The sequence below is a fragment of the Balaenoptera musculus genome, chromosome 9 (genome assembly GCF_009873245.2).
Source record: "Balaenoptera musculus isolate JJ_BM4_2016_0621 chromosome 9, mBalMus1.pri.v3, whole genome shotgun sequence".
NCBI lineage: Eukaryota > Metazoa > Chordata > Mammalia > Artiodactyla > Balaenopteridae > Balaenoptera > Balaenoptera musculus.
Genome location: NC_045793.1, coordinates 45,047,213 through 45,074,193, shown reverse-complemented (window position 1 = coordinate 45,074,193; position 26,981 = coordinate 45,047,213). Strand labels below are relative to the sequence as shown.

At 42.7% G+C, this 26,981-nt stretch overlaps 2 protein-coding genes across 14 annotated transcripts in view; one reads left to right on the top strand and one right to left on the bottom strand.

Annotated features, from left to right (window-relative positions):
- Positions 1–10,296: 10,296 nt before the first annotated feature.
- On the bottom strand, positions 10,297–26,590 carry RP9 (RP9 pre-mRNA splicing factor). Of its 3 annotated transcripts, none has more exons than XM_036863491.1 (6): positions 26,021–26,158; positions 17,881–17,984; positions 16,613–16,742; positions 13,811–13,902; positions 11,824–11,885; positions 10,297–10,947 (listed from the first exon to the last, which is right to left on the bottom strand). In XM_036863491.1, exons 2-6 carry the CDS (start codon positions 17,935–17,937, stop codon positions 10,749–10,751), a joined length of 540 nt encoding a protein of 179 aa, XP_036719386.1. In that variant the 5' UTR covers positions 17,938–17,984; positions 26,021–26,158; the 3' UTR covers positions 10,297–10,748. The 3 variants fall into 3 exon arrangements, with proteins under 3 accessions (XP_036719386.1, XP_036719385.1, XP_036719384.1); XM_036863490.1 differs by having other exon boundaries at positions 10,749–10,947; positions 17,881–17,911; positions 26,021–26,317; XM_036863489.1 differs by lacking the exons at positions 10,297–10,947; positions 11,824–11,885; positions 13,811–13,902; positions 16,613–16,742; positions 17,881–17,984 and adding an exon at positions 23,195–23,970 and having other exon boundaries at positions 26,021–26,590.
- The window catches only part of BBS9 (Bardet-Biedl syndrome 9), a 461,337-nt gene continuing 460,149 nt past the window's right edge, over positions 25,794–26,981 (top strand). For 10 of the 11 annotated variants that reach the window (XM_036863487.1, XM_036863483.1, XM_036863488.1 and 7 more), the window contains exon 1: positions 25,794–25,932. The gene's annotated coding sequence lies outside the window, so the exon portion shown is untranslated. Of the gene's footprint in view, positions 25,933–26,542; positions 26,633–26,981 lie in introns of those variants that run through there. The other variant, XM_036863479.1, reaches the window with a different exon arrangement.

Here is a 26,981-nt window from a genome sequence, read left to right as displayed (position 1 = left end):
ATGAGCGCATCCCTGTGGTTTACCAGTTGAAACAACAGGATGGCTATGAAAGCACTGGTGTCAGGCTCCAAAGCAAATACACCATGGCCAAGCAAGAGGGACTGCAGTCCAGGAGAGCCTCTCACAAATCATTGGAATGTAAGTGACTAGGGGGTTCATATACTATTTGTTTGTCTGTTGTGGTTCCCTACCAGGTGAATCAATAGCACTTCTTCATTTTGAAAGTATGTTGTCACTTAAACTGTACTGCTCACATTCATAGGATTTGCAAAGGGAATCCCAAGTTAGAATTCCTGCATTCTAGGAAATTGCAGTGTAATTTGAAACAAAGTTCCTCTAGTAGAAGATGATAGAAAGCTGGGTGATAGCGGTAAGGAGAGTTGGGCTGAGATAGTCAGGAGGACATCAGTCTAGCTGGATTGCTGAGAATGGGCAGTCCATGTGGAGGCAGAGAATTTCGACACAGTTTTAAGTTCTGTGGTTTGGAGATAAAGAGGAGCAAGTTTGGAGTGGGAATGGAGACAGTAGCGTGAGCTCAGGCAGGATTTCTCTCGAGACTATCCTGCCAGAGGGAAGACTTGTGAGGAATTGGGAAATAGGCCAAGGAGAATGGGGTAAAGTAGTAGTGTTTCTCTTCACTTGTAGATTTTTATCCTGTAGGCAATAAGGGGCTAATCCAGATTGAGTAGAGAAATGAGACAAAGAAATGTGCTTTGTCTTCCACCGGTAGTATTTAAGAGTAGGAATTAGAGTGGAGAGTGCCTATATGGATGAAAGCCATAAAGTCAGTTTTACTCAATAAAAAGTATTGTAATTCAACAAAACCAAGTGGTGAGGATCCTAACTCACATGGGAGTAAATAGACATGTAAGAGGGCTAGCACAATTGAATCTTAAAAAACAAACAAACTGGAATTTGAACTTGAGTACATCGAAAAAAATGGTAACATCCATGGAAAAGAGTTAACTTGGGAAGAGAAGTTGTTTTGCTTTGCTGTGTGGGTTATGGTGGGAGGGGCATAAAATGGTGAGATTGAGGGACTAGACTAGCAGCCTCCCCACACCTGGTTGAAGCTTGAGTTTGGACCATCCTATGACTGGTGGGGGCACAGCTGACAGGAGTGGGGAGGGAGGGAGGGCCCAAAGGAGAGCTTTGGGAGATGATTACCTCTGGGGTGCAAAGTATGAAGCAAAGCAGGTAAGTGAAGAATGGGATGCATAAGGGCCCCAGGGAAGTTTAAATAAGTTCCAGTCTTAGTCCTAAAACCTTTAGACTGAAGAAATATTTAAGCCTACCATTTCCACTTAACAGTCAGGGTATTGTTAGATTTTAAACTCTTGGCTATTGTCACTTTGATTCATGCTCAGTGATTTGGAGGGGATTTTGTAAAACACACGTTGCCTTTACAATATAAGCAGGGTTTTTTGGCTTTGATAAGTTAGTCCTTGCTTGCAAAAGGGCAAGAAATGATATGGGCCACTGTGCTTAGAGACCCCTCATGCATAAGAGGTGGCAGCATTTTGTAAACTTCAGAATGAATGTGAGCATTCCAGATGTGAGCCCTCGTTTTTAATGTCTAACATTGTAAAATCAATAGTTAAATTAAAACACCAGCCATAATACTGTTGGTCTTCTCAGTCTTATTTGCCTCTGTATTCCCGTGTCATGTCATTGCCCATCAGAGCGTGTATGAATCTTTTTCTATCTTGGGAAATGACACTGGTTATAAATTTACTCCCCTCACCACCCCTCCCCTTTTAATACTGTAGCTTAGTAGTTTTCAGCACTTTCTCCTTTGACCACGTCTGAAGGAACGTCTCACTGAGTTTTCCTGTGAAGAAGTTAATGGGAACTTCAGTTTACTCCAGGTTACACAGTCAAGATTTTAATTTTCATGCTGAAGGCTCTCTTCTCTAGATTGTCTATTATTTTTGCCAAATGTATTTCTTACTGCCAGGAACAATAGAATGGCATAGAGTTGTATCGTGAAAAATAGGTCATTTTCTTGAACGATGTGTTTTTGAATTGTTTTTTCCCTTTGGTTTTGAAGCCACTTGGATTGTTTAATGTATGAATCCCTTCCCTCAGGTAACTATGAGAGAGCTAAAACCAAGGTACCTTACAAAGTACCAGAGATTTGAGGCAGATGCTATAAAGTTTAGGAAATACCAGCAGCTCTAGAGGTTGGTATCTATCCTGTGTCCAGTTTGTCTTATGATTTGCTTTTTGGATTTTGTTTGGGGTTTCCTACTTGGTGCCTGTTCTGCCCTCCAAAGCTAACACTGCTTATGGTAGATGACAAATGGCAGTGTTCTAACTGGATAACAGACATACCTTGTAAGACCCTAGCTTACAAGAAGACTGGAACCAAAGTTTTTCAATTCTGTGGAAGTTGTTATTATTTAATTTAGAATTTATTTTTATAGAATTTTAAAGGTTACTTTCCATTTACAGTTATTACAAAATATTGGCTATATTCCCCATGTTGTACAATACATCCTTGAGCCCTGTGGAATGTTATTTTTATCCTAGTTTTCACATTTAATTCCTGATGCTGTTAATGGTAGTATATTGTGGATTATATGGGATTTTGTAAGTTTCCTGGTGGCTTCACCCTTAGTGTACTAGTTTAGAGCTGGGTAATGGAAGCTTAGCATCTCCCTTTAGGAGCCAGTAGCTTGACAGGCTTCCCTTCGCACTGAGTGTTGGCATTGGGTAACCCTGCCTCACCTCAACCCCTAGTCCTGGAGCAGTGGATTGATGGCCTTTTTATTTTATTTTTTAAATACATTTATTTATTTTTGGCTGCGTTGGGTCTTAGTTGCCGTGCGCGGGCTTTCTCTAGTTACGGTGTGTGGGCTTCTCATTGCGGTGGCTTCTCTTGTTGTGGAGCACGGGCTCTAGGTGCACGGGCTTCAGTAGTTGTGGCACACGGGCTCAGTAGTTGTGGCTTGTGGGCTCTAGAGCACAGGCTCAGTAGTTGTGGCGCACAGGCTTAGTTGCTCTGCGGCATGTGGGATCTTCCCGGATCAGGGCTCGAACCCGTGTCCCCTGCATTGGCAGGTGGATTCTTAACCACTGCGCCACCAGGGAAGTCCCTAATGGCCTTTTAAAGGTCACTTCTGCCCTGCAGTGGTCATAAAGGGAAGAATGATAACTAAGCTCAGGCGAAATGTCAAGACCTTTGGCTTTATCCTAAAAATGGAAACTAAAGTTATTGGTAATGATTCTCTATATCACATCTGTTTCACAACTGTATTATTCCATTGTGATTTCATAGGAAACAAATTGCTGAGTTCCAGCTTCAAGGAAGAGCTAAATATTGCATCATCATGATGGATTAGAAAATGTGATCTCTTTCTTGATTTGAACTACTAAAGTTATACCAACAAACAAGAAAATGTGACATTGTAAAGCCTTTGGAATTAAAAGTTGTAAAACAGCAAGTAAGTTGAATTGCAAAAGTGTGTGATTCTGAAGCATTTTCTTCCCCTCTCAAAGTGGCCACAACACTCACGACAACACCAGTAGAATTGGATCATTCATGAATAGTTCTGTCTTGTCATCTCCAGGGACTTTGGGATAAGGAGAAAAGGATGGTGGAGTTGAGGACAGAATAAAAAGATTTAAGCATTCCCCATAAAGAGGAACTATCCTGGGGATAGAGAGGATGCTGACTCATTGTTTATTAACTCAGGCCAGGCACATAGCCGGTCCCTGATAGATATGTGGAAGGGTAGGTTGTCACATGTTCTTTACTAGCATCTAGTGTCTACTCCTAGAAACAAAGGAAGCTTTAGGCAAGTAAGACTTCTTTATACTCAGACCCTAGGACCTGGATGGTCAATGTGTGGAACCAATCTCCCAATAAATGGTGCAGATTAGGTCTGACTAGGTACCCAAAAGGTTTGTGTGGTTGAAGACAGCTAGGTTTTTTGAAAGAAGGTGGCATGGCAGAATTCATGGTTTTCCAGGTGTGGGAGACAACGGGAGTGCCACCAGGAATGTCTTTGGTCATTATGGGGATACATGGTTGGGACTGGCCAATGTTCCGAGTTAAGCTGTATGAGCATATCCTTGATGTGTTTATAACTCCCTATACTAAACCAGTACTTCTAGCTGGTGTAATAAGAATGTAAAAAGTGATAGAAATGAGCAGAGACAAGCAAAAGATAGTGTTTGCAAAGCCGGTCTTATTAGAAGGTCTATGACTGCCTAACTAACTCCTACTTCAGACCTGCTTTAATTAACATCTGGAAAGTGGTTCTGGCCTGTATCCCCACCCATTGCTGGATAAGGTGACCCTCATGTGTCATCAGTGCACTGTTACCACTTTCATAACGTGACAAATGAAATGCAGTAGCTGTCAGTCTCCTGACTATACTGTACATTTCTGGCTGATATTGATTTGCTGTGTAATCAATAATATCCTCATTAAGTAGTTGTATAGAGACTGCCATTTAGTGTACAGTATTTAATGGATAGCTTAGTTTTAACTTAAGATTAACCCATTTTGCACTGTGGTCCCTGTCTCCACTAGCATTCCAAGCCCATCAGAAGACAACTGAACTACAGAGGTAGTTCAAGATAGGAATCCTGGAGATAGGAATGCAGTGGTTGGGGTAACGAAGGATTGGGTAGGAAGGGTACGGTAAGCTTCCTTTGCAGATCCTGACACCAGCAGTATGTCTTACGATTTAACTCAGTTCTGACACTCTCTGCCTGGAAATAGCATCAGATTCTACGTGGTAAGGGCTCAGTCGTATAGGACTGTGCCACCGCCCCCCCCCCCCCACCCCAGCTTCAGATTCTACTCAAAAGCCAGGTTTCACCTGTGCTTTTGACACACTGGCTATAGATCGAAGGTCTCGTAACCCCCCGTTTGGGTTCGATTAATTTGCTATATTACTGGTTTATTATAAAAGGCTGTAACTCAGGAACGGCCTGATGGAAGAGATGCATAGGGCAAAGTAGGTGGGAAGGGGCACAGAGCTTCTACACCCTCTGCTTGCGGAGCACTCTCCCAGAACCTCCATGTGTTCACCAACCCAGAAGCTCTCTGAACCCCCCCCTTGGGTTTTTATGGAGGCTCCGTCACATGGGCATGATTGATTAAATCATCGGCCATTGGTGACTGTTTCAACCTCCAGTCCCTCTCCTATTTCCCCAGTCAGGGGGTGGGACTGAAATTTCCAACTCTATTCAGTTAGGTTTTCCTGGCAACCAGCACCTCCCCCCATCTTTAGGTACTTTTCAGAAGTCACCTTATGAACATACACCTAGTTGTGAATAACAAGACACCCATTTCACCTTTCAGGCTCTGTCATGAACTGAGGACAAGAGACCAAATATAACAAAAGATGCTCCCATTGCTCTTGGCATGCATGACATTCCAAGGGTTTTGGGAGCTGTGGGCCAGAAACTGTGGACAAAGACCAAGTATATCTGAGAAACATATTTTGGTCATATGAGTGATCAAATATATATTATAAATCACAATATTGAAGAATGAGAAATAGGAAACAACTGAATTGCGATAGAGGAATGGTCAAATGAGTCATAACACCTTCAAACCAAGGAATTCTGTGGCCATTTAAAGCTTGTGGTATATATGGTATATACAGACAGCTCATGCAGCTCAATATCAAAAAACAGCCCGGGCTTCCCTGGTGGCGCAGTGGTTAAGAATCCGCCTGCCAATGCAGGGGACACGGGTTCGAGCCCTGGTCCGGGGGGATCCCACATGATGCGGAGTGGCTGGGCCTGTGTGTCACAACTACTGAGCCTGCGCTCTAGAGTCTGTGAGCCACAACTACTGAGCCCACATGCCACGGCTGGTGAGGCCCACGCGCCTAGAGCCCGTGCTCCGCAACGGGAGAGGCCACCGCAATGAGAGGCCTGTGCACTGCAGGGAAGGGTGGCCCCCGCTTGCCGCAACTAGGAAAAAGAAGGCCCGTGTGCAGCAGCAAAGACCCAACACAGCCGAAAATAAATAAATTTAGAACAAACAAACAAAACAAAACAAAAAAACCCAGCCGAATCAAAAACTGGGTTGAAGATCTAAATAGACATTCCTCCAAAGAAGACACACAGATAGCCAAAAAGCACATGAAAAGATGCTCAACGTTACTAATTATTGCAGAAATGAAAATCAAAACTACAATGAGGTATCACCTCACACCAGTCAGAATGGCCATTATCAAAAAGTCTACAAACAATAAATGCTGGAGGGGGTGTGGAGAAAAGGAAACCCTCCTACACTGTTGGTGGGAATGTAAATTGGTACAGCCACTATGGAGAACAGTATGGAGGTTCCCTAAAAAACTAAAAATAGAACTACCATACGACCCAGCAATCCCACTCCTGGGCATATATCTGGAGTAAACTGTAATTACAAAAGATACATGCACCCCAGTGTTTCACTGCAGCACTATTTACAGTAACCAAGACATGGAAGCAACCTAAATATCCATCACAGATGATGGATAAAGAAGATGTGGTACATATATACAATGGACTATTACTCAGCCATTAAAAAGAATGAAATAATGCCATTTGTAGTAACATGGAAGAACCTAGAGATTATCATACTAAGTAAGTTAGAGAAAGACAAATATCATATGATATCACTTATATGTGGAATCTAAAAAAAATGATACAAATGAACTTATTTACAAAGCAGAAACAGACTTAAAAAAACAAACTTATGGTTACCAAAGGGGAAAGGTGGGGGGGGGAGGGGTAAATTAGGAGTTTGGGATTAACATATATTAACACTATTACATATAAAATAGATAATCAACAAGGACCTACTGTATAGCACGGGGGACTCTACTTAATATTCTGTAATAACCTAAATGGGGAAAGAACCTGAAAAAGAATAGGTATATGTATATGTATAATTGAATCACTTTGCTGTACACCTGAAACTAACATAACATTGTAAATCAACTGTACTCCAATATAAAATAAAAATTAAAAAAAAATAAAGCTTGTGGTAAGCAGTTTGCCAAGGTATAGTAAGTGAAACCAAGTCATAGGACAATATTCATAGTGTTCTTCAGTTTTTACAATAAAATAACCCTGTGCCTATGTGTTTGGTAATGCATTTTTTAAAAGATCTGGAAGGCTATATCAAACCATTATAAGTAGACTCTCACTTTTTATAATGGCCCTGAATGGGGAACTTTTTATGAGCATGTATTAATTTTATAATTTTAAAATAATTTTTAAATGCTGGGGGCAACATAGCAGTCAAAAAGAGTCTGAAGACGGGAAATGTGATAATGAAAGGAGGAAGATGCCCGAGAAAGCAGGAAGAGATGTTGATGATAGCATAAGTAGTAGCAGGAGTAGCTAGTATTCATTTAGCAACTGAAATGTGCCAAAATGTGTCCTAAATGCTTTACAATACCAAGTCACTTGATTCTATGAGGTAAATATTATCAGTCAAGGAAATGAAGGCATAGAGAGGTCACACACCTTGCCCAATCTTAGAGCTCATGAATGGTGCAGCTGGGATTCAAAACCAGGTTGTCTGAATTCAGAGGCAGTGCTTTTATTAATCACTGACCTCTACTGCTGGCTGACAGGTGGGGTCCAGAGCACAGGTGGAGGAAGAGAGAAACCTGACTGAACTGTTAATTAGTTTTCTGTTGTTGCATAACAAATTACCACAAACATAACGGCTTAAAAAAACCATTTAGTATCTCACATTCTGTAGGTCATAAGTGTGGGCAGGCTTAACTGGGTTCTCAGCTTAGCATCTCACAAGACCAAAATCAAGATGTCAGCAGGGTTGGGCTCACACCTGAGGCTCTAGTGAAGATTATGCCTCCAAGGTCATTGAAGTTGGCAATATTGAGTTTTTTTGGCACTGAGACTGAGTTCCCCATTTCCTTGCTGGCTATTAGGGGCCTCTAATTAGTTTGCTGCACTCCTCACCTTGTAATCCTGACTTCATCTGTATCTGTCTGTAAGGTCAGCAGTGGCACGTGGAATCTCTCAACAGGCTTGAAATCTGAGTCCCTATACTGTGACCAGTTAGAGAAAACTCTGGAATTATAAAGGGCTCTTATGATTTGGTTAGGAACACCCACATAATTTCCCTTTCCTTGTGCTTGTAAAATAATCTAATCATCAGAGAAAAATTCATCATACTTAACACTCCCGGAGAATAGGGGGAAAATCCTGGGGCCATTTTAGAATTCTGCTTACCATAACTATGATGGATGGTGGGACGTCTTGGTGCAGGAAGGTCTGAGGGCTTGTAATGCCTTCCTGGATAGGACTTGAAAATGCTCAACTTGAAGGGAGATGTTTTGGGATGAAGATTTGAACAGGTGACTAGCAACCCAAAGTGTGCAACTAGTCAGCTTTATGGTGTAAGTTGAGTTTGGAGGTGACTTTAGGGGGGTACCAACTACATGGCTGTGTGATTTTTCTCTAGCAGTCTGGCTCGAGGTTCTTCTGAGAAAGAAGGCCAAAAGGACCACAGGTCAAGGGAGATGACAGGCTTAAGTAATGGACTTTAGAATCTAGGCCAGAAAGAGAAGATAGATAGAGAAAACCACAGTGAGGGAGTATGGACAGTTAATTTACAAAAGCTGCAGCGTATGGCCAGATTCCAGTTAAAGCAGGAAGGAATGCTCCAGTAAGAGGTTAAAGATATAGAGCAGTGGTTCTCCAAGTATGGTCCCCAGACCAACAGCCTTAGCATCATTTGGGGACTTGTTAGAGAGGAAAATTCCCAGGTCCACCTCAGAGTCAGAAACTCGAGAATTCTGGGAGCACAGGAATCTGTGTTTTAACAAGCACTCTAGTTGATTTTGACGTCCCAAAGGTTTGAGAATCATTGATGCAGATTCTTTCCTATTTTTAAAGAACATTTCATCCTGAATGGGACAGTAAGAAATTCCCTGAAGAGGCTGGGACTGGGTAGCAAACATTGTGAGACATATAGAAGAGGACAAATGGCCCATGTTGTGCATGCTGAGCTAGGATGCCAAGGATAAGTTTAGGGCATGCCTAACTTAACTGGCCTCAGGATTTTCAGAAATAACACGCCCTGGTGATTCCAATCTGGACAATTGTGTTACTGAGGTACTATTCCAAGGGCAAGACCAGGAGGATTTATTGATTAGAGTAAGAGGTGGGTCCATTCTGGGCTTGGATTGGCTGTTCTTTAAAGAAGGCGGAATCCAACCCCCAGGGTAAGAGGTTGGAAATGGGAATAGAAAGTTCCCGGGACCCTGAAAACAGCAAGAGACCTGCTGGACAGGTAAGGACACTTACCTGTGAGCAAGATCTAGCTCCATTTGCTTCAGCAAACCATAGGACTTACTTACTCTCCCATAGCTGCAGGCACCACCCTGATGAGTAAGCTGCTTCAGCTGTGGCACAAAGCTAGAAGAGCACAGGTGGGCCATGCTTACCAACAGGAAGAGGAAGGAAGTGAGGGATATATTTTGGGATGTGGGTAGCTGACCCTGAATAGTAATTCCCCTATAGTCTTAAAAATTTTTCTGAGTCAATTACTCTGGAAAAATCATAGGACTCGCGCAGTAAGATCCAAGCAAGTTAAATACAATGTAGCCACACAAGATTTTTCACTATTGTTATAGGAACCCCTCCCCACAGTCAACAAATCATCTCAGGTGATTATGAACACACTGTACCTGTGGTGCAGCAGCACAGGATGTACTTAATATTAAAGTCAGTTTTAGGGTTTCCCTGGTGGCACAGTGGTTAAGAATCTGCCTGCCAATGCAGGGGACACGTGTTCGAGCCCTGGTCTGGGGAGATCCCACATGCCGCAGAGCAACTAAGCCCGTGTGCCACAACTGCTGAGCCTGCACTCTAGAGCCTGCAAGCCATAACTACTGAGCCCACGTGCCACAACTGCTGAGGCCCACGTGCCTAGAGCCCGTGCTCCGCAACAAGAAAAGCCACCGCACTGAGAAGCCTGCACACCACAACGAACCCAACGCAGCCAAAAATAAATAAATAAAATAAATAAAAAAACAAGTTTTATACTGTTAAGTTAAAAAAATAACGTGCAGATGAATGTGTATAGCATTTGTGTTAAAAAAAAAAAAAGGCCCTCTGCTTGTCTGTGATGTATACAATATTCCTGGAAGACTTCACAAGAAACTGGTAAAATTGGTAGCCATTGGGAGAAGGAACTGGGAAGCTGGGGGAGAAAGGAAGTAGTAAGAGTTTTCATAAGTAAACCTTAGGTACCTTTTAAATCTGGAGCACATACATGCATGCATTAAGAAATAAAAAATAAATACATTTAAAAAATAAATAACGAGATTTTATTATCCTCGACAACAGAGGAAAGTCAAGCCTGAAATCTAAGGGCATTAAGTAGCCCCACCATGGAGGGTGGAAGCTGCGGCAGCACCTGGAGGAGCTTCCTCAGAGATTCCCTTAGTCTGGCCACCCTGCCAGAGGCATTTCTAAGGAATCAGGACCCACAGTGATCAGCAGGGAGGAGAACAATGAGAAAAGCTTTCCAGCCTGAAATCAGCCACTGTCCAGAGCTAGCACCTGGCAAGATACAACTCACTCTCCTGGGGGTCACATCTTTACTGGAAGGTAGGTGAGAATTCACACCTGTGACACCAAATCTCCTCCTCTCTTGGTGTCTCTCTCTCCTATTCCTCTCTGATTCCACATTCCTCTGATCTTTGGCCACAGTGTTTGATTTTTGAGAAGAGAATGTTGAACAAGTCAAGCTCTTGTCATTCTGAGTCTGAACTCTCATTTGACTTGGAAGACTTATGCTTTCGTTTTTTCTTCTTTTTCTTTTCTTTCTTCTTTTTCTTATGCTTCTCTTTCTTCTTCTTTTTCTTGTGTTTCTCTTTACATTCTGAGGAACTGGAGCTGCTCCCATCTTCATCTGATGTTGAATCCTCCAGTAACTGTTTTAACTGTTGTATCCTAAACACATAAGATTGACCAAAGAAACATACTCAGTGTAACTTAAAAAATTCTTTTAGATAAAAATATAAGAACAGTAGTGAGGGTGAAAAATGTCACAAATCATCACCTCATTAAAGACAGTACTTATTTTTATTTTTGCATGTTTTCCCCATTCTTGTCTACACCCCCGCCTATTTTACATGACTGTAACCAGTGTACAAGCTATTTTGTATTCTTTTCACTGTCCTAAATGTTTCTGCATGTTTCCATAGTCCTTACTATTATAACTTCTAACAGATGGATACTTTCCTAAATCATTCCCCCACTGTTCAAGTTCATACTAAGTAATCTACCTCCTCAACAATTATAATTCAGCACAAGGAACTATACTCAATATTTTGTAATAACCTATAAGGGAAGAGAATCTGAAGAAGAATATATGTTATGTATATATATTATATATAATAATTATATATAATTATAGTTCAGTATCACCAATTTGAAAAAATACCCCCCACACCCCAAAAAAAGTCTTCTTGTTTTTTCACCCTGTCTTTAACCCTGTCTAGGAATTTTTAACAAAAGCTCAGATCTTTAAAGAAGATCTAGAGAAGATAAATTACAGTTGCCAACGTCAACTATCAGTGACATGAGTGGGCTGGGCCAAGCCCATTGCTTTAAGTTAACCCAAGTAGAACAGGCTGGCCTGCTCATTCCCCACACACTGGCTTTTTCAGGGACTATTCCTGTCTTCCAAATATTTCGCAATTAAAGTACCATATTTACTAAAACCACTCCTCTAATACTGGAATTAAAAAAATTTTAATTTATAAAGTTTCTAACTATATAATTTCAAACTTTAAGAGGATATGGTTATCATCCGGACAATCTCACCTTACATCCTTTTCATGTCTTTTATTCTCTCGAATGATGTCGTACATGGGATCTTCATGTGCCTTGAGGGTTAGAGAAGGTTATGGTTAGGTTAGGCTTCATAGACTGTTAAGTTAAAATTAAATCCCTCTTCCACTGAAACCAGTTTTTTTCCCCTCCTGTGTGGTGTAATTTTATATTTAATACGTTCTAATCCTTCCTAAGAGTTGCCATCATTTCAAACTCCTGGAGGCTATAAAAAAGATTTTCCAGTTATACAAATACAGGGTATAATTTACATAGCCTTTATAAGGAAATAAACCATGGCAAAATCATTATTAAATACCACTCAAGGTTAAAAATCTTGAGGTAATTCTATTTGTTCTATGTGGAAAGAAGATCAAGAGATATTATTAAGCAAAACAAGTGAGTTGGAAATGATGCGTAAGAATGATTCATTTATAGGTACACAAAAACATACTGGATATGACCAAAGAGAAGTCTGGAAGTATACTCAAGCTACTTACTACAAATTCCCTCTGGGGAGAGAGGCAAGATTGGACTTGAAAAATCAATTGTGAAAAACCTTACTGTAATGTTTCCACTTTGTTAAAATAAGGCAAATTTATTCTTATGATATTTGTATAATTAAAAGCTACTTAAATTACTTAAAATATGAATACACATAGAATGAATTTTATGGCATGTGAATTATCTTTAAAAGTATGTTTATTATAAAATTTTTACATATCAAAGAAAACATAAAGTTAAAAATATCTATTATTTTACCAGCCGGGATATCCACTGTTAATATTTTAGTGTGGTTCTTCCAGTCATTATTCATAATTTACAGAAGATTATAATCATGTTATATATACAACTCTATTCTCTTTTTCACTTATGCTTTCATGAATATCTTCCTATGACATTACATATTCTTTTAAAACATAATTCTTAAAAGCTATATGATTTATATATTGTGGTAACTTATGTTGTATATTGGACACTGCAGTTGTTTCCTATTTTTCTTCAGTTTCTATTTTCTAATCATATAAATAATTCTGAAAGTTATCCTTATACATTCATAATAATTTGTGCATACTGATGTTCTGCTATATCCTTAGATCAATTCTTAGAATTTAGGTTTCTAAATTTAAAAAATATGAGTATGTTTAAGTTTTTGAGATTTATCATTAAATTTTCTATTATAGGCACTGTAAAAGTTGACATTCCAGGTAGCAGTGATTTATCCATAATATTTTCTGTAAATTAGTAAAATGAAAACCCAGTATTTTAAATATCTTAAAATCCTTGGAGAATGTTTATATACCCCTGTTTGATATGCTGATAATCCCAATATATCCAGTAATAGCATAGTTAAGTTGACCAAAACAGTTACTGAATGGTGAATTAACCCTGGGAGGTGACTTTGTTAAAATAAAGTGATGAAATGATAGATTGATTTTACTGTCATCTAAAGAAGGTACATCGTTTATACACACACTTCCAGTTTATGATAGAAAAATATACAGACTTTAGACAAAGACTGGGAAACTAGAACCCTGATTTTATTTATGAAATATGATTTTTTTACATAAGTAAAAAAAGACTGACTGGGGAATTCCCTGGCAGTCCAGTGGTTAGGACTCTGCGCTCTCACTCCTGAGGGCCCAGGTTTGATCCCTGGTCAGGGAACTAAGATCCCACAAGCTGCATGCCAAAAAAAAAAAAAAAAAAGACTAACTGAATTGATAAAAATGCCTGCTTCAGAAAAAGAAGCACTGTTCCCAAGACAAAAGCAAATAACATTTTAATACGCATTTTTTGTTAATGAACTAATCTTTCACACAAATTCGATTTAATAGAGATGTAGTTAACACCAGATACTTTGGCCTAAAGGCTTTTGGAATGTATTTTATGTGAACCTCCAGTTCACTGGTGACTGCCTGATTCACCGACATTCATCATCTCCAGTAAACGTAAATTGACACTCTGGGGTTTTACTTACTACTCTGAACTGTTCTAACTTTTGGTTGCCTTTGATAAAGAAAGGGCATTCTTTGTCGCCCGTTCGGTGACCATACCGTTTACAACGCCAACCTAAAACAAAGAAAAAGGGATATATTTCTGTAAGATAATGCATTTTTACTCAGTCAAGATAAAGGTATCAGTAGATCATATTAAAGATATTCTTCATTAGATTCCAATTTTAAAAGCAAATATAATTAATGGATGAACCATGTAAGATCCCAGAAAAGAGAGGGAAACTAATTACTTCCTCAAGTATCCTTTAATCGTAGAGGTTTAGAAATGAACCAAGTACTTACTAAACAATCCCATGCAAAAAGCAAAGTGCGATTTTTTGTTTTTTAAGTGTCTTACAGGTTGAATTGTGTCATCCCGTCTGCTTCCCCACTGTATTGAATTGTCCTAACCCCTAGTACCTCAGAATGTGACCTTACTGGGAGACAGGGTTTTTAGAGAGGCCTGGAATACATCCTTCCCTCACAGCACTCAGGAGGACACCCTGACTTTGGACTTTTAGCCTCCGGAACTGTGAGACAATAAATTTCTCGTTTAAGTCATACAGTTTGTGGTACTTTGTTACAGCAGACCTAGTAAACTATACAGGCATTAAGCAACTCCAACCAAGGAGGTCAGGAAGCAGGAAGAGGGATTATAGGTAAGATCAGACAAATTTGCTCCATGCTGGTAGCTACTGAAAATATGTAGTGACAGGGAAATAACGTTTTCCCCTTTATATTTTTATTTGAGAGTTGGTAGTAGGAAACCATTGGGAAAAAATGAAGTTTAGGGATTCTCTGACCTGCCCCTGTCCTTATCTCCCCACTATTTCCACGTGGGGAAGAAGGAATGCACTCTTAATGCAAATGCAGACCGCTTCAAACATGTCTGTCTTTATGACAAAAAGGGGGGGATTTTAAATGCCACGGATTGATGTGTGGGTATCAAGAAGGATACATACCATCTGTGATCAAAACTCTTTGTTAAAGGAAAGGTGATCCTTGTTACTCAAAGTGTGGTCAACGGTACGGACCAGCAAGATTAGCATCACCTGGGAGCTTGTCAGAAATACGGAATCTCAGGCCCACCCTAAGTTTGAGAAGCTCTGCTCTAGATAACACTAGGATCATGGAAATCAATGAATACAGGGTTATGTGTGCATGTGTTTTTCCATCTGGGATGGATCCAAGTTCTGTGGAGTCTGAAGCTTACATAAATTAAGTAGAGGAAGGGCTCTTTAGGGGGAAAAAAGTCTTGCCTTGGCAAATTTTATAGAAAGAAAGAACCATATGACCGCATTGGTGGGACTCCAAAGACCTTTGGAAGGTACAAGGGCCCTAAAGGTTAAGCTTCATTAACTTCATGTAAAACTGGTTCTGGTCCAGACTAAACACTTTTAATTTGCAAGTCAATGAAAAGAACTATAAAATGGTAAGTGAAGCACAACTAACTACCCTATTACAGAGAGGAGTGGTTTTTAACCATAATTAAAAAAAGAAAAAAAAAGAAAAAAGAAATGTAATCAGTTTAATACGTGATTCAACTCTGAAAATAATAAACACAAAGGGTTTACTTAACTAAATTTATGATATAATTATTACTGGGAAAATGAGATATAGGAAGGGTATGTGTATGAGATGGGATGGAGGAAGAAAAAAAGAGCTGAATTCTTGTCTTCTACAGGAAGAAGTCAACAGATAATGAAGAAACCTGAAAAATCAAGGGGCAGGAATATAACCCTGTTATCTAGATATACAGGGATAGGGGCTTCCCTGGTGGCGCAGTGGTTAAGAATCTGCCTGCCAATGCAGGGAACATGGGTTCGGGCCCTGGTCTGGGAAGATCCCACATGCCGTGGAGCAACTAAGCCCGTGCGCCACAACTGCTGAGCCTGCGCTCTGGAGCCTGTGAGCCACAACTACTGCGCCCGCGTGCCTACAGCCCATGCTCTGCAACGAGAGGCCACTGCAGTGAGAGGCCCGCGCACTGCAATCAAGAGTAGCCCTTGCTCGCCTCAACTAGAGAAAGCCCGTGCGCAGCAACGAAGACCCAACGCAGCCAAATTAATTAATTAATTAAAAAAAAACCAAAAACCTTTATAGATACATAGGGATAAACTTCAAAATAACCTTCCTAAAAGAGGTTGAGGTGGTCGCCTTTTAGGTAAGGGGAATGAAGGAAAGGGGCTGAGAACTGCTATATTAATTATGTGCATGAAGAATCTTCGTACAAACAAATGTCTTTAAAGACAGCTGTATCCCTTTTTCAAACGCCGTCTTACGCTGGATGAAGGTGCTGCTGCTCTGGTGCGGTGGAGGGTGTGCACACAGAGCTCTACCTGTTCCAGACCCGCCCTCTGTGGCCCAGAGCTCCTCTCAGGTTACCTGGATAAAACCTCAACACCTCTGATGAGGATGACTGACTGAGGCAAGACCCAAGGGACCACCCTCCAATGCATCCCTTGTCCTCCATGGCATTTCTACATGGAATATCCTTTCTGTTACAGGAATATTACTGAAGCGTATACTCCGCAGGCAGCTACGGCCCTGTGGAAGACCATTACCCTTACAGCCAGAAGCCCTGGAGTCAAAGCACTGCTCTGCCTCTTACCCCAAAACACTTAATAACATATGCAAGGCGGCTTCCTCATCTATAGCACAGAGATCATGCCCTGACTTTAGCAGGGCTGTGGTGAGAATGAATCAAAAGAAGTGAACTTGTTTGTAAACAGTGGTCTATAACTTGCATGTATTGAGGGTGTTACTTGAAACCCTTCCACACTCACACTGCATGACTTTGACTTCTTTCCCCAGTGGCATCCAAAGTCCTTTGGTTGGTGCGTGGGCCAGAAATTCCCTGGCATGTTCATTGCCTGGGACATCTGGTATACAGTCTTCTGGCTTAGTCTCATCTTCCTGAAAAAGGAAACTGTGTGTAAGCTATGTGGCAAAAAAGCACCGGAACTCTCTCCCACCTGTTTGAGAACACAGCATTGCCTGGCTTTCTCATGGGCTGGAGATCCCAATGTCATCATGAGTTACCCTCTGAAGAGCTAGAAAGAAAGACAAATCATAACTGACAGAAAAAAACGGAAGTAACTATACTAGAAGAGCTAGCTATGCCACAAAAACAAAGTAGCTGTTCTTAGAGAAAGTTACTAGTGTTTACATAGGATTGATCTGTGAGCCCCAAATTCTGATTCTAGATCACAAAAATTAGATTCTAAGATCACAAAAGGTTTTCTGCTAACTTAAAAGCTTTGTGGAATGAGGCAGAATATAGAGTTAAACAAGTGAGGTTTCCTGGAATAATAAGAACAATGTGTTAGAGTAAAATAGATTATTAGACCTTGAAGGCCACTGTCATGTTTCATAATCTCATACATGCCGTATTTGTGAGATGTATTTTCATTACCAAATAACTGCACTATATAATTAAGGTGCTGTTTTTTTACCTTATGATTTTTTCAAGTTTCCATGAATATTAAATTTATAATGGAAGAATGTTTTCTAAAAATCTTTTTTTTAAGTTGAAAGTTACCAAACAGAAAAGGTTACTTTGGCCTTAAGTCCTCTAAGTCTCACTCCTGCAGAAAGACACACTGTGGCCAGGGTGCTGGAGGAGGGACTCCTGCAACAGGTAGGGCTGGACTGGATGAGCTTTACGTCTCCTCAGAGTTCAGTGTTCTCTGAGCTGATGACATTCAAGAAATCAGCACCGGGAGGGTCAGAGAAGGAACATGGGGCAGGAGACCTTTGAGAAGACAGTCACAAGTGAGACAGAAAGAATGGCAGTGAGCGCTGGGGAACACTCGAGGGGGGCCTGCAGTTGTTTCTTAAGGGACAGACACAAGGCTGATTAAATTTCTACAAAGGCACAGGCTGTGACAAAGCCCAAAGTGCATGAACCGACTGCCATCTGCAGGGAAGACACAGAACTATCCAAAAGGAGGTTCAAACCTTATGCAGCTGTTTTTCATAACAAGTGACTGAGTCTGAGCACTGAGTCAAATCTGTCTCAGGGAAAAACCAAAAGTACAAACTTCACACTGACCTTGATAAGTCCAGGAGGAGGTTTTTCATAACTAGAAAGGAAAAAAACACTGGTCATCAACCATGTTCATAGGAACGTAACACATCTCAATCAGCAAAAGGCAACTGCAGACCAAAATGAAAAGGATATTTTTAGTAAGAACTTAAAACCATATTATAACTTAGTTAATAAAATATGCCTAGCAGTCAGAGATCTTATATAAATAAACTGATGCTATACCATATCCTGCTGGGATATAGCACTTAAATTCACCAAAATAATAACTAACTTGGTGTCTTAGGACAATGATTTTATTTTTGGAAGAAGGGAAAGCAAGAGATTGCAGGGAAAATGTGAGGTGACAAGAGCCTTGAACGAATTATGGTTCCAGCCTGTCATTACAGTTGTTGGTTGATTTACCTACCATAACTTCCAGCTTCCATAACACTGAGAGGCTCATGGGGGTGGGGGGTGTGTGACTGATCTGTTCTAACAAGGATGGGGCTGTGCAGAGGGGAGGGAGCAAAGCCAGAGGGAAGGGCCTGTTGTAGGGGAAGGAGGGGAGGGTGATCTGTCCCAGAGGCTCCCCCTCCCACCTCGCCCGCTCCCCCCCAACCCCCGCCCCAAAAGCTCCAGATTCAAGATCCTCCCCACTGGCCTATCCTGTTTGCAGAGTGGGCTGCTGGGCTGCCGTCTGCTGCTCAGCTCCCTGACTGCCCTTTATGCCCCTACTCACCTCCTGGGACTCAGGGATGCAGGACTCCTGCTTGGTGCCTGGACAACAGGCTGGCACTCAATGAAGAACTACCGCTAGAGAAGCAGGTGACTGATTGTGTGCAAATGTACTTCCCCTTCCACCAACAAAGAGAGCTCTCAGACCCCCAGGGTCCTGAGGATACAAATCATGCCTGTGCTCCCAACTCATTTCCACTTCTCATCACTCTGCTGGAACTTCTGGAAAAGGCTGATGGATGCCAAATCTAGAAAAGCAGCATCCAATGCTAGGGTTCATTTTAAACAGATCAATTTTAAAATTAAAAAATTGATATATAATTGACATATAACACTGTATTACTTTCAGGTGTAATTATGTTCAGTTTCAAGTACTGACACATTCCAGGCTATGCAGCACATAGCATGGGCGTCTGGCTTTTAAATATGAGTGCCTAATTGACACAACCGCCTTCTTAAAAAAAAGTAGTTGGAGGGACTTCCCTGGCAGTCCAGTGATTAAGACTCTGTCCTCCCAATGCAGGGGGCACGGGTTCTATCCCTGGTTGGGGAACTAAGATCCCTCATGTCACACGATGCAGCCAAAAAAAAGTAGTTGGAAAAAGAGGCAGAACAACTGAACATCTGAGGTCTTTTCAATGCCTCTATAACGAAATTTTACTGAGAGAGGGCATCAGGATGCTGTGGCTGGTTTAAAACTGTACCTTGGCTCCAACAACTTGGAAATGGGGGAGTCCCAAAGTTGCTACACACAGAAGGTGAGTTCAGAGATGATTAATTTTTTGAATTTTGTACAGTGAAAATAATAAATTCTAAAATGGTTAATCATTTATCTAATAGTCAAATAGATACTAATTATCCCAAAACTAGTCGAAAATTGTTTAAGTTAAAAGAAAGAAAGCAGTAGTGTATAGGACAGTGTGTTTGGTATGGTTCTATTTGTGTGTACGGGAAAAGGGAGATTATATATATAGGATACCTGAGGGAGGGAGCTTTATTTTTCACTTACATTTATTTACATGCAAATACACTGCCTCAATGTTTTTTAGTTACAAAAGAAAAATGAAATTAATGTCATCTTCCTTACACCTATGTTGGTATAAGCTCAGGCTAATAAAGTTCTGAGAGAGAAACCAAAGGTAACTTGGGACAGAGGAAAAAAAAAAAAAAAAAAGGCCAAAAATATGCTAATAGGAGCTCATTTCTGCTATAGTTATATAGGCTGCATTTTTGTTTTAAAATTTCAATGTTATTTCTCTGTTTCAGTAATTAAATCCTCACTCTTGCTCTAACCAACCTTCTATTTCCACTTACCAAAAAAGAACAGGTATATTAGGAGAAACTAAACTTAATTTTAAGGCGATATTGAAGGTTCAACGTAAAAATTTACTCCTTGCAGAAGTAACCAGTCAACAATAATCATGCCAGGCTTAGTGCTAAGTACCAGAAGGGAGAACTAAGGGGATAAGGGTACTCCTAAATGAAATCTAGAAAAGCCATAAAGCTGAAACTCCTCTCAGAAACACCCATGTAATTCTTGACAAAGGTACTTCGTAGCTTGGGACCCCCAGAATGGCGGCCTCCCCAGTGGCCCAGCTCATGTCACAAATCTAAACCTAAGTCAGCCTGCACTAACGGGAAATGCCTCACTGTCAAGGAAATCTGGAATACCCCAATCACGATCCTCCAACTCAGCTTAACTTAGCTTATCTGACCCTAGGTAAGAGGACATACTAGTCTTATAAGGAAATCCCTGACCCTCTAGCCAATCGTGCCCTATTTCCAAGTTGCCTCACCTAAGGCCCTATAAAACCCGCTCTTGTCCAAAATCCCTGGGAAGAGTGTTCCACTGCATGTGAAGTGCTGTACTTCTCAATCCGCGGATTGTTTTCCCTTGAATTAAGGACATCAAACTCGTTAACAAATTGTATCATTTTTCTCTTTTGACATTCTTTAGAACGGTCTTTTTTTTAAAAAAAATTTTATTTATTTATTTATTTATTTTATTTACGGCTGTGTTGGCTCCTCGTTTCTGTGCGAGGGCTTTCTCTAGTTGCGGCCAGCGGGGGCCACTCTTCATCGCGGTGCGCGGGCCTCTCATTATCGCGGCCTCTCTTGTTGCGGAGCACAGACTCCAGACGCGCAGAGTCAGTAACTGTGGCTCACGGGCCTAGTTGCTCTGCGGCATGTGGGATCTTCCCAGACCAGGGCTCGAACCCGGGTCCCCTGCATTGGCAGGCAGATTCTCAACCACTGCGCCACCAGGGAAGCCCCTAGAACTGTCTTGATAAAGGAGATGTTTTGTTTTTTTGGCGTAGAGAACCCCATATCCCAGCCAGAACGTTTTCCAGTTCTAAATCAGTGTGAATGGGCTTTGCAGGTAAAAATATTTTACTTTGAATTGTGATCCACTCTCACTGCTGTGTACCTTGGGCAAGTTACTTAAACCCCCAGAGCCTCAATTTCCTCATGGGTAAATAGTTCACAGCAAACATGTGAAAGGCACTCCACAATGCTGGCTTCTGCCTCTTCTGTTGAAGAAAAGTTAGTGTTCTTAGTAGCCTCATGAGGCAGCTCAAGATTAGGCACTAGCATCATAAAGGTCAAGATCTGGACCCAAGAGAGAGGCCTCGCCAACCCTCACATCTTTTTACAGATCTGCAGCTTTACGGGGATTTACCAGCTGCTCCTAAGAGGAGGTGGGCACAGACCTGGCAGTGGACTTCCTACAGACATCATCCCCAGCCGGGTTTACTGCCTTTCTAGGCCATGTGACTCTTCAACATCTGGCTCCAGGGATCACTGCCTTTTCCCCATGCAGGTGAGGTGGTATAGGATCATGCCACCTAAGCTGGCTGTTCTTTGGCTCTCTTTATATCCCCTATTTGATCAGTCCCTGCGCTTCACCTACACCTTCCCGCTTCACCTACACCTTCCCGCATGACTGACCTTCCCTCTTAATCACAGAACTTATTCAATAACTGCCTCTGTGCCTGCCCCGCCCCAGCTAACAGCTCTGCTAGGATAGTTTATCAAAGTGAAAACCTCTGCCTTATGATGGTTGATAACCTGAGGGGCTGTGAGGGACACGCCTCTCTGCTGGTTTCCCTGGTAACTGATGAGCCAACCTGATGTCAATCCCCACTATAACTGGTAAACCTCCCCACCCCCCAAGCAAAGACTGCTGTCTGTGTCCTGACTGCTGTCTGCTGTACACAGTGGGGTGCTGCTCCAGGACTTTGCTTCAGACTTATAAGATCCCCTATCCAATAAACCTTCAGTGTCTCTGTTGCTATCTCCAGCCTCTTTCTTTGGTCTTGTGGCTGGGCAATTATAAGGCTTGCAGGCCTGTAGGGTGCAGCGAGGTATATCAGAGGTGCAGAGGTGGTAGATCAGGGTTCAGCAAATCTATCCCTACCGCCTCTGAGGCTCAGCAAATCACCATGTGATTAGAGGACTGGAACTTTCAGCCCCACCTCCAGGAAGGTTGAATTAATCACTAATGGCCAATGATGAATCAATCAAGCCCATGTAATGAAACCTCTATAAACACCCAAAAGGATGGCGTTAAGACAGCTTCAGGGTTGGTGAACACATGAAGGCGCGGCATACCTGGAGAGGGCATGGAAACTCTACACAGCTTCTCACATACCTTACCCTATGTATCTCTTCCATCTGGCTGTTCCTGACTTATATCCTTTTATAATGAACCAGTAATCCAGTTAGTAAAACATTTTCCTGAGTTCTATGAGCTGCTCTAGCAAATTAACCAAACTAGAGGAGGGGGTTTTGGAAACCTCCAATTCATAGCAGGTACCAACCTGGACTTGCAAACATCTCTGGACCCTTCCAAATAAGGATTATGATGGAGGCGTCTAGTCTCCATCCTCATCCTGTCACTAATCCAGGGCCTTTCTAAAGGGACAGAGGAAGATTTACTCCCTGAAGATTACACAATAAACAACTGGGTATAAGTAGAATTAGCCTTTTAGATACAGTACAAAGCTTTTTAGGTATGGTATTTCCAAAGCAAATTCTTAAAATATTTTCCAATCGAAAGCTGTCACATGTCATAGGCCTAGGCCTCTTTTAGGAGGAATAATGGAAATTTGCATAAATTGGGCAGGTGACACAGTCCATCAGCAGCCCTTCATTAGAAACATTAATGCTATGTCTTAGGCGTTGGGACTTAAGGGAGTTTGGAAGGGAGGTGGTAAAGTCTATGTAAATATCCAGTAATCCGACAGTAATTTCTTTTTGCCATAGGAGTTGTACAAATAACATGGTCAAACTATCTGAATTCCTGAAAAATATGTAAATGTTTTTGCCTAGATAGAAAAAAAATGTGATGGAACTGCACATTTCTTTTTAATTTTTAAATTTATTTTTATTTTTTGGCTGTGTTTGGTCTTTGTTTCTGTGCAAGGGCTTTCTCTAGTTGCGGCGAGCGGGGGCCACTCTTCATTGCGGTGCGCGGGCCTCTCACTGTCGCGGCCTCTCTTGTTGCGGAGCACAGGCTCCAGACGCGCAGGCTCAGTAGTTGTGGCTCACGGGCCCAGTTGCTCCGCAGCATGTGGGATCTTCCCAGACCAGGGCTCGAACCCGTGTCCCCTGCATTGGCAGGCGGATTCTCAACCACTGCGCCACCAGGGAAGCCCCTGGAACTGCACGTTTTGAAATCTGTTATTATTAGCAATGGACTTCCCTAAAAAAGTCCATTTTAGAACTGTTTCCACAAGTGTAAAGGAATGTGGTTGATGTTTTTTCCTAGGGCTAAACAATTCATTAGTTTAGGTAGCATGTTAAAAAGATATTTCTCAAAGATTAAGGTAATATTTAACTATTGAAAATAACATTTGGAAATGAGAATCGGAGTGTGTTTATTGAGTAGCTGGCTTCTGTGCTGTGACAGCTGAGAAGTGTGCATTATCTTTGTAATTAATCCTCAGAATTAAAAAAAAAAAAAGTTAGTAGAGGCCCATTATTTTGTGCCATCTGTGAATCCTTGCCATTATATCATTCAGATTGTGATAGGTTGCCCTGGGCAGTATAAAGACTAAATTAAGATAAATTTCGATAAGAGATTATCTCCTAAATAGGCATGGGACAAAAAAATCTTTATTTTGCCAAGTACTTAATAATACTCTTCGTGTATTTGAGTGTTGGGGTAGGATTTCTTTTGGAAGAGTCCTTCACGTAAGCATACTCCATCCCAGTTGTTCCTGCAGCCTGGCCCTATGGGGGCTGGAAGGCAGAGATGAAAGTCCACATATTCTCAAAATGTCCATTCTGTTATGCTCAGTAGCCCAGGAGCACCTGAGTGACAGAGCTGGAAAATGGGCAGGAGCATGTGTGGAAGACTCAGATGACTTTGGGGGCCTGGCAGGTATGGTAAGAGTAAGAAAAATTAAGGTCAGGTGTAAGAAAATGACCAGAGGAGTGTGAGGGTAACTAAAGAGGGCATACCAGGTGGCAAAAGGATTTGAATTCCGTTTGTAAAAAACCACAATGGAACTTAACATGCCTGGCTGACCAACTTACTTATCTGTCTTCCTTCCCCAGACTCTCTTAAAATGACAATTAAAGAAATAAAGAAAGGTTAGAAGCCACACAAAAATCCTGAGAGGAGATACAAGGCTGGAGACAAGAAGGGAAGGGAAAGAGAACTAAACCCTCAACTACTATTACATGAGCTTAATAGGTAACATTTACTATTCAAGCGAAAAAAGCAGTATAAGCATATAATTCAGAAATAGTTCAATTCCAGAAAAAAAATTAAAAGTTTCCCCATTGAAGCCTTGGTTGGAGGGAAAGGTACAGGGAGTGTGAGTAGAGATACAAACCACTGTTTTTTGAAATTAGACTTTTCATGCTATTTGATGTTTAAACTACGTTAAAGTATTATTCTGGAAATACAGACTTTCATTTAAAAGGAAAGAAGCCTCTGAACTAGCCAAACTATAAATATGTCAACAGCCCAGAACTTTTAAAATCTCTGAACTGAAAAATCCCACTGGTCTGAGAATCAGACACCCGGGTTTCTCTTTAGTTTTGTTAGTTTACAGTTCCGTGTGTGCTTGATCAGGTTACTTAACTGCTGAACCTGCATTTTCTCATATGCAAAAGGAGGTTATAAAAGGATGTCTGTGAGTGCGCTCTGAGCTACAAAATAAATGTAGAGTATTAACAACTATGTGGCATCCTACAGTTAGGATACTGAGGGCTAGGGGGTGGGGTAGGGCGACTGAGCCCTGCCTGAACTTATCCTAGGGAAATATTGTTCAACATCGGCCTTGCACGGGCAACAAAGAGCCTCCCAGAGTGCCCTGAAGGGGCCAGGACCGTGGATGCCAGCAGTCCACAACCACTGACCACTGAAGTGAAATTCAGCTCAAGAGCCACACTGAAAAGAGCAGGCCAGGCTACAAGGAAGCATGCATTTTGTGCCAAAGCTCCCAGCGGTTAATAATGAAGGATTAACCCTTTAAGGACTTTCATGCTGTCTCAGCAATCATGAGAAGATAGGTAATGGGAAGTGCCTAAAACAAATAATTCAGATAACTCAGTGAACACCAAACTTAGTAAAGTCAGACTTCTAAAGCTGATTACTGAACGACAGAAACACAGAAAAGAACCGCAAGGGTCATTAATCCAACCTTCCACCTGATGTTTAAGTCTCCTTTACAACCAACCCTTCTCTCAGGGGTTATCTGGACTCTCTCCAACCCCGGGTAGCTGGGGAAGTAAAGTGCCTCCTAGGTCAGGCCACGCTGACCAGCAAGAATCTATGACTCTGGTCCTAATTCTTCTTGTTGAGCTAGAACTGGCCTCTCTGTAGCTTCCACCCTTAACCCTGGTTAAAAAAAAAAAAATCCTGGGGACGACAGAGAAGTCCACGCTCTCTTCTACCTGACAGCTCCTCCCGCAGAGTCAGGGACCAGGCCCTCACGCCACGCTTATTCTTCCCTTCCTCACCGCGCACTCATGTTACGGGACTGGGCTTTTTCTTCCCTAGTTAACAGCACTAGATGAAAAGAATGGGGATTTACCCAGTTCAGAGCGAGCCCCTTGAACTGAGAAACGGGAAAGGACCCAAGGGCGCAGCCGCACTTCTCCTGTATTCAAATCCTGACCGACACCGACGTCGCCGCACGAGCAATAAAACCGTCGTTTCCGGCAGGGAAGCGCCCGCCCGCCGCCGCCTCGCGCGGCCGGGACGCGCCTGTGGAGGGAGCCTCCCCGCTCTTCCTCCAGCGGCTGAGAGTCCAGCGTCCGGCAGCCCGGGATCAAAACCCGCACCTGGCTCGCTGGGGTCCGACGGGCCCACCTGCCCACTCGCAGGTCTCCAACCCCGGGCGGGCCCCGCCGCGCGACCCCGGGCCCCGACCCCATTCCTCGCATTAGTTGGGGGCGGGCGTGACGGACTCACAAGGACTCCAGGTGCTTGAGCTGCTGCAGCTGCTGCGCGTCGTGCCGCCGCCGCCTCTGCTCCCGGCGTCGCTGCAGCTCCTGCTCCAGAGGCTCTCGCGGCCGCCGCGCGCCCCCTGCCCCCGCGTCGTCGCGCCCGGGTCGGGACGACATCGCGGCCCCGCGCGGCGTGGCTGAGGCGGCCCCGTACGGCGCGGCTGAGGCGACCGGCGCGGCGAAGACGGTACTTCCTCTGCGCTGTGAACGCCTAGCCCCGCAGCGCCCCCTCCCGCTGCCGCTCCGCGTCCCGCCGGGCCGAGCCGGGTGTCCCCTCCGCGGCCGCCTGCACCGCGCCGCCCAAAGGCTAGCGCGGCCTCAAGTTGTTGATCGGAGCGCCGGGTCCTGCAGTCAGGTCGGCTGGTGCCGGAGGCCGGAGCGTGCCCCCTGGCGGCGGCCAGGAGTCTCGGTGCTGAGGACGCTCTGTGGGGACCCAGAGCCCGTTCTGCGCGTGGCTGGGCCCCTCTCCGGGTCGGGCGCCTCCCCTCGAGATCTTCGTCCCTGGAGGCCGGGAAACCTGTGCAAGTCATTTTCGTATTCCCGCAGTGGCTAGGCACACAGGAGCTGCTCGTTACATGTTAGTAGGATTCATCCGGTTTTGGAAGAAAGCAAGGCTTCCATAGAAATTCTCCAATTTTCCAGAACATGTGATCCATGTGATGTATAGTCAGTGTAGTATACTGTATTCAGATAAGGTTTGGCTTATGGAAACGAAAAGCTAATATACACTGTGCACTTTTTATGCGGTCATTGAGCTAAGCCCTTAATAGGAGTTGATTTAATTTTTTTTAATTAATTTATTTTAATTTTTGGCTGTGTTGGGTCTTCGTTTCCGTGCGAAGGCTTTCTCTAGTTGCGGCCAGCGGGGGCCACTCTTCATCGCGGTGCGCGGGCCTCTCACTGTCGCGGCCTCTCTTGTTGCGGAG